This window comes from Rhinopithecus bieti, unplaced genomic scaffold (assembly GCF_001698545.2).
Source record: "Rhinopithecus bieti isolate Rb0 unplaced genomic scaffold, ASM169854v2 scaffold_40803, whole genome shotgun sequence".
NCBI lineage: Eukaryota > Metazoa > Chordata > Mammalia > Primates > Cercopithecidae > Rhinopithecus > Rhinopithecus bieti.
The window spans coordinates 294,832-302,739 of NW_016816762.1; the positions used below are offsets into that span (position 1 = coordinate 294,832).

The 7,908-nt window shown below is 52.7% G+C and overlaps 1 protein-coding gene across 1 annotated transcript in view; it reads right to left on the reverse strand.

Moving 5' to 3' along the window:
* The window catches only part of PRDM15 (PR/SET domain 15), a 61,252-nt gene that overhangs the window by 31,587 nt on the left and 21,757 nt on the right, over positions 1 to 7,908 (reverse strand). The window contains 4 exon segments of the mRNA XM_017855194.1: positions 52 to 241; positions 1,515 to 1,644; positions 3,202 to 3,282; positions 3,285 to 3,431. Of these exon segments, the coding sequence (XP_017710683.1) occupies positions 52 to 241; positions 1,515 to 1,644; positions 3,202 to 3,282; positions 3,285 to 3,431 (548 nt within the window).

Here is a 7,908-nt window from a genome sequence, read left to right on the forward strand (position 1 = left end):
CGGCCCCGGCCCCCGCCCCGGCCCCGGCCCCGGCCCCCGGCGGGGCCGTGCAGACTCACCATGCGAGCGCACATGCCTGCTCAGGTTGCTGCTGTTCTGGAAGATCTTGCTGCAGATGTTGCACTGGTAAACCCGCTTGTGCTCCCCAAGCTGTTTGATGAGCTTGCGCCGGATGCCGTGTCTGCTCGAGAGAATTAAGCTCCTCTTGAGTGTGATGGTGTTATTCTGATGATGGGTGAACCTGCCCGGGGACGTCAGTAAGTTGGGAAAAGACAGGTGGGAAAAAAGTTCCAGGTTACAAGCAGCGTGGAAATGGCCTCCTTCCAAAACTTCACAGCTAATCCCGAGCCCGTACGTGAGAAAGGAGGGAATGCGCCCGGGCGTCACTTCCAGCTTCCAGGGCACCTGAAAGGGACACCTTGAATATATAATGACATTAGGCAGCTTTAGCTGTAACAGCCACACACCGGACTGTGTTCTAACTCTGGCCACCAGAAAGCCTGGAGGTCAATTTGTGCCTCAATTAGAATAACCACATCTGTTTTCTGCTCTTGTCACTCTGTCTTAACTCTCCTCTGTTTTACATATTATCTGTACCTGATTTTTAAAACTTCTTTTCCCTATTAAATGTATTTTTGATGGTAAGCCACCTGAACTCTTCTGGGCAATAAGATAAACTATAAATAAATAAACAGGTAACATCATTTCCGACATTATTTTGCTAACTATAAGAGGTGATCCAAAAAGGGCCCCAAAAAATGACCACCAACTTATTCAACTCCAGGGTAAAAATAACCCAAGAAAACACAGGGCAATCTGTTAAATTCACTGAAATTCAAATAGCAAAGTGTTTTATCACAGCAGCACTGCGAAAGCTAGAAGCAACCCAGCTGTCCATCAGTGGATGCACAAAAGACGGGGCATATGCAATATTACTCAGTGTTGAAAAGGAATATTACTTAGTGTTGAAAAGGAAGGAAATTCTGACACAGGCTACACATGGATGAGCCAGGGTGGAATAAGCCAGTCACATAAAGGACAAATTCTGTCTGATTCCACTTCTATGACATCTCTAGAGTCATCAAATCCACAGAGACAGAAAGTAGAATGGTGGGTGCCAGGGGCTGGGGGAGGGGCCTGGGGCGGGTGCTTAATGGGGACAGTGTTTCAGCTTGGGGAGATGGGAAAGTGCCACAGATGGCTGAGGGAGATGGTTGCCCAACAGTGTGACTATCCTGAATGCCACTGAATTGTGCACTTAAACATGGTTAAAATGGTTAAATTTATGCTATGCATATTTAACCACAACAAAACGTTTCTTTAACGCTGTTTTCACAGTGGATGCACCATTAAACTCCTGAGCTCCAGAACATTCCTGCTGCTTCCTCAGCAGGTCCATTTCCACCTCCTCTCCTGGGGCCTTCCTGCTGGGAAGGTGCCTTCCCTCCAGAATGGCTTGGCTGCTGCCAGCACTGTCTATCCACAGGACGGCCCAGGTGCCAGACAGGACTTACTTTGGAACCGAGCTGGTGTCAGTGGTGGTGGTGGCCAGCTTCCCCAGAACCAGCTCCATGATCCGCTCGTCCGGTGTTGCGCTCACAGGCTCATCCGGAGGGACCTCGGTAATGATCTCTGCCACTTGCTCTGTACGAAGGGGATGTGACAAGCCAAGTCACCACAAGAGCAGGGGACAAACACAGCCAAACCACGGTGACACACCGCCCCGTGGGGACCACAGCCAGGCCCAGCGGCAGGCACAAATGTTGAGGTTTACACAGGGGAAAAAAGAAAAAAAACTGGCAATATTTTGGGATCCACACATTTACTAGTATACGCAGAAAAGCAAGATGTTTTTCTTAGCCCAAACTGAAGTTATAATTTGTTATTCTTTTTAAAAACCACAGCATCATAACATTACTTCAATCCCTCTTCATACCAACCAAAAATATTTTCGATATATAGCAGAAACTTCGAACTTATTTTCTGACAGAGATTTAGAAATGTTAATGCTTCTAATTAAATGTGCCAACATTAGTATAACCATTTTAGCTAACCACTTTGTACAAAAGTCAAAGATCACATCATCGCCAATACTAGAGACCCTGGCCAGAAACCTGAGACAAATGAAATAGGAGAAGATTACACAAAAAAATTCAATCACTGGTTTCTAACACTTTGCCTACTAAATGTCTTCCCAGCGTAAGTAAGAATTAGTGAAATATCTACCTGACCCACTTTCCCCCGCCCCCCATCTTCTATGCCTATTCACAGAGATGTGGGGAAACTGGCCAGCAGGCTTTCGGGTGCTCCTAAATCAGCGCCCAGCAGTGCAAAGCCAGGAAGCTGCAGACCCAGAGTGGAAAAGGGGAGGCTCAGAATTTTCCACGATGGCTGCTCTTCCCAATTCTCTCTAATTCATCAAAACAATAAGGACTCCTTTTCACTCTCACAAAAGAAATCCTGGTGTATCCTAGACAGTAAAAAGAAAAACTGCCCGGTGTCAGTAACAAAGGTGAAGGGGCCAGTGGCTGAGCATCAGAGCTCGTCCTCACTGTGAGGACCACCAGGCGTGTGCTGCAGGTGGCTTGGATGGGGGCTGTGTGAGGACCACAGGGACAAGAGCCTTGCAGGGACCGCACACCCTGGAAGAGGGTCAAATGCCTCTTCAAACCCAACTGAGGATGCCGCACAATCAAAGGATGAGCCCTAGCCAGGGCCTGGGAGCGACTCAGTGCCCACCCACAGGTGACGGACCAAGCACTGTTCAGCGATCAAGGAGAAGGAGTCACAGATAAACCATGTGGGCGGGTCTCCAGCCTGTACGCTGCCTGAAAGAGGCAGACAGAGTCCATTCATGAGAAATTCCAGGATGGGTGGAATGCACTGGTACAGAAGACAGTCAGGAAAGCGGCTAACGAGACGGAAATGTCCTCTACCCTGACGGGGGTGCTGGTTTCACAGTTCTATCCATTTGTCAAAATCCACAACCTGTATCCTTTTTAGTGTGAAAGGTATTACATGGAAATTGTACTTTACTAGAGTTGATTGAGAGAAAAACAGAAGGGCTTAGAGTCTACCTGCTACGAGGCCTTTCTACACTGAGTTTTCCTGCCCTGCCCTCTGCCCCCTGTCCCGCCAGCCCTCAGGTGCCAGGAGGGCTGCACCCCACGCAGGTACTCATCGCAGAAACCCACTCATCACCTGGGGGTTCCTTGTCTTCCACGATGACTAGAGGCTGCTCAGCTTTGGACGCTTTGGGTTTTCTCCCCCTTCGAGGCTTTTCTTCTGTTCTTTGGGGGCAGCATTCTTGTTCTCAGGCACTGCAGGGGGTTCCCCCCGGGGTGTGCCCTGCTCCTTCTCAGGAGCTGCTGCCTCACTCTGGCTGCCTGGAGGAAGGCTTTTGGCTTGTTCCAAGTGGCCCAAGAGATGTTCTACAAAGAGAGATGCAAAGGCACCGTGCAATTAGGAAGACTGCCACCGTCCACACCTGCCCTGGCCTCTGGTTCCCATGTGTGTTTGTTTTCAATCTCATTTGCCAACCTTCGTATAGGCAAGTGAACTTGATTTCTACTGTTTTATTTCCTCTGCATCCAACACAGTTGCTATTTTTAAAAGTAAATTAAGTGGTGAAAGCAATGGTAGGTTCACCATGAGGGCAGTTTAGTGAAAAAAGCAGACACACACATATGTCTACAAAGCAAAAACCTGAGAAGGAGATATCAAAATATGAACGTGTCCAGGGACGGTGACTCGCGCCTGTAATCCCAGCACTTTCGGAGGCTGAGGCAGGCGGATCATGTGAGGTCAGGAGTTCAAGACCAGCCTGGTAAACATAGTGAAAACCCGTCTCTAATAAAAATACAAAAAGTTAGCTGGGTGTGGTGGTGTGCATCTGTAGTCCCAGACACTGGGGAGGCTGAGGCAGGAGAACTGCTTGAACCCGGGAGGCAGAGGTTGCAGTGAGCGAGATCGCACCACTGCACTCCAATCTGGTGACAGAGCACGACTCTGTCTANTCATCGGACTGCCACACTCCCCTCAACTTGGGTCTCCTGAACAGCATAGGTGAGCCTCCCCCCAGGTGGGTGCTAAAGAACACAGGTGAGCCTCCCTCCCAGGCAGGGCCTGAATAGCACAGACAGCCTCCCTTCCAGGGAGGCGTTAAATAGCACAGGTGAGCCTCCCTCCTGGGTAGGTGCTGAACAGCACAGGTAAGACTCCCTCCCGGGCAGGTACTAAACAGCACAGGTGAGCCTCTCTCCTCGGTAGGCGCTAAACAGTACAGGCGAGTCTCCCTCCCAGGCAGGTGCCGAATAGCACAGATGAACCTGTCTCCTGGGCAGGTACCGAACAGCACAAATGAGCCTCCCTCCCTGGCAGGTACTAAATTATACAAGTGAGCCTCCTTCCCAGGCAGGTCCCAACTAATACAAGTGAGCCTCCCTCCCAGGCAGGTGCAAAACAGCACCCATGTGCACCCCTCGCTGGGCAGGTGGCTCCACTAGTCCTGCAGCCCCAAGGAAGGCAATGGTGCTGCCAAGAGCGTCAGCTTTCTCCCTCACAAGCCCCTCTTGACCATGGAAAGAGAACCTACTTCAGACCACTCCCCAGCTGTCCCGGACAACTCTGCCAAACCGAGGGTGGCTTCTCCCACAGCCACCCACCCAGTTAGGGAACCCAGATGGGCACGGGGTCCCAACAATGCTTCTCTCTCCAATAACCCTGCTGCCGAGGAGGTCTAGATTTATGTCTGAATAAATGAGCCACTGAGAACAGCTGCCTTCTGGGGTCTGATGAAGGGAGAGGGGCGCAGGGTGCCCAGGGATGGAGAGGGGGTTACTGGGGGAGGCTGGTGGGCTGTATTTTGCCTGAGGGCCTGGACGTGAGCCTCTGCTATTCTGTAGCACAGTATTTATGGTCAGAGACAGCACAAGGAACACGACGATGAGCTACACCAGCACCTGGTCACACCACAAGGGACAGGTACCACAACAGGTCCCGTGGAGGGAGTCTCAGAAAAACCCACAAGACTGTAACATTTTAAAACTTTCCCCCACATTGTACGAATTCTTGGTTTGTCTCTTAACTTCAATACTATAAATAAGAGCATGCAAATCATATATTATGCAAACGAGCTCCATTTCAAGGTTTTTATCCTGTCTTTTCAGTCTAAAATGGGTAACCTTTGAAACTAGAGCGTCTCAGGGGAAGAGGTGGTGTGATGCAGGTCCCTGGCGCTCTTCGGGTTCTAGGTCACTAACGAAGGCCAGCGCCTGGCCTAACAGCACCTCTGGCTGACAGGAAGCCCCTGCTGCTTAGCCGCTTCTAGTACTTTGTTTTATTTGGGTCCAGAGAAATAGTTACAAATAACAGGAGGCAATGCCTCCTCCTCAACCGTGAGTCTGCCTCACCAAAGTGCCTTAGATGCTAGCATCACTCTTAGGAAGCCCAACACCCTCGCCTGCTACACTCCCGTGGGACTGCGGGGACCGCAAGGGGAGGTTCGCAAACAAGATGAAGGTTCATCTGTCTGGCCGGGGCTGCACTAAGTGGAAGTCTTCAGGGGGCTGGGCCCCAGATTTCTTGGGAATTCTTGTGATAGGAGGGCTTAAAATGCAGGAGGTACGGCACACTGGAAATTCATCCAGAAGCTTCTGGAGGCCACCTCATGCCAGACATGGATCCTTCAGAGCCACTAAAGCTCAGGCAAAACATGACTCATTCCTGCCCCTCAGAACAGTCCAACCTGGGGAAGAAGGCATCAGGGAGGAAGAACCAAGCCCTGATTTCAAATAGGAACCCTCGGAGTAGAACTAGCCAACCCCACCAAGGGCCCCCCGTCCCCAGCAGCCGTGGCAGGGGAGCAGAGCCTCTCACACAGTCCTCGTGCAGCAGCCCTGGCCAGAGCCCCTGGGAGTCCACTGCTGTGGGTGCCCTGTTCTCAACACAGGGGCGGGTGGCACCTTAACAAGAACAACACAGAGATGCAAGTGACAGACACAGAGGCAGGCGGACAAGGACGGGGTGGGCGTCGAAGGCTAACCTGGTAGGTCTCTAAGCCGACTGCCGCCGGGCCCCCCCTCTCCAGGGTGTGCTATGAGTCCTAGAGAGAGGGGGACACAAAGGCAACAGTGACTCATCCCTCTGTGCCCCGCTGGGGACCCCCACTGCTTGGGCCTCCAGTGCCACCCACGACTGGGAATGGGGAAGGCGTGACTCCCACATCCCAGAGGCTGCACGTCATCACTGAAGAATACAGGGGCATCCTCGGGCCACGTGGAGAAGCGCAGCCGGCCTTGGCCTCCTTGTGGTGTCTGCTTTTCTTTGGTCTGCTTACTTGCTAGCAGCAAATTCGGTCAGAGAGACAGGGGCCTCAGACGCCCCCCAGGCCCACAGAGGCCACCTCTCCACTACAGGCTGGTCCAGGCACACCCGGCTTCAGGCCTCACACAAGGAAAATGCTTTACTTTTGGAGACTGGTGCACACAAGCAGGCTCAGAACAAAAAGGATGTGTGCAGGGGCAACCCCGTTCCACCCTGGACGACGCAGGAGACTTGGATGGAGGAGGGCTCGCGGTTAGGAACAACCTTTACAAGCAAGCGAGCCAGCGCTCACACTCCTCCAGCCATTATCCTGACCTTTTCCTTTCTTCCTCAGACGGCCCTAGAAAACATCGGACACTGCTGCTCCCTGTTTTCAGCCGAACGGCCCCCGGCTTTACAATGCTCTCCAATGTGGGGCCATACGCAGCTCGGCTGACAAATGCAGGAAGAAAATCAATCCCTTTTAACTGGAAAGTTTCCATCTGTGTATCTTTAGGATAACAACTGCTTTGAAGCAAAATGGACAGAGGGAAATGTTAAAAGTGAGGCTGTCTATTCATGAGAACAATCTTTACTTCGGCCTAAAGTTCCCCGGCCTCTGCAGCGTGTCTGAGAATCCGCACTGCACAGGGGCCGAGGGGAGACCTGACCGGCGCCCTCACCTGTCCTGCAGTTGTGGAACTCCAGCGCGCTCTCGATGCGGAAGGTCTTCTCACAAGTGCCGCACCGGTACCTGTACTCGCCGTCCACCTGGTCAGAGGGACACGCGTGAGTGAGACGGCCCGGCGCAGAGTCCACAGAGGCCAAGCCCCCGACGCGCTGCCCGGGCGACTCCGCACCTGTGTCTGTTACGACTCTGACCTCCACCACCCTCCCGCTGTTTAGGAACACAAAGGATGCATGCTCTTGCTGTTCACCTGCCTAGAAAGGGAACCCCACACTCAGGGAGCCCCACTCCCAGCGCCTAACACTTCCATTCTCCTGCGTCTTCCTGCTGCGCTTGTGGGCATCTGACCGGGACCAGGGGCTGGCAGGTGGCCCAGGGATGCCTGGACACCCACAGCCCTCACCTGCTCTCATCCCTCCTGGGACTCTCTTCTCAGGGACGCCTGGGCATCCAGAGCCCTCGCCCGCTCTCCTCCCTCCCTCACAGCCCTGGCCCGCTCTCCTCCCTTCTGGGATTCTTTCTTCTCATTGCAACATGGTGATTTGGTCCGTTGTCTGCCTCATCCCCACAACTGGGAAGAGAACCCTGGGCTTATTTCCACCCACCTCGTTCCTGCTATGCTTGTAAGAAACGTGCTGCTTTAGGCTCTCTTTGCGGCTGAACAATTTTGCACACTCTTCGCACTTAAACAGCTTGTCACCTGAGGAACCAACCAACCAAGAGTTCATTCACTACTTAGAGCATTTACTGAGGGAAGCATGCCCACTGGGGAAACGCCCCCCGAGCCGCCTTACTCCCTCCATGCGAAGGGGCTGCAGAGATGATCGCCCACCAACTGCAGCCTCTCACTGGCGCAGCTCGTGGGAGATGACCCAAGGAGAGGAGACTCCATGCTGTCCTCCCACCCCCGGCCCCGG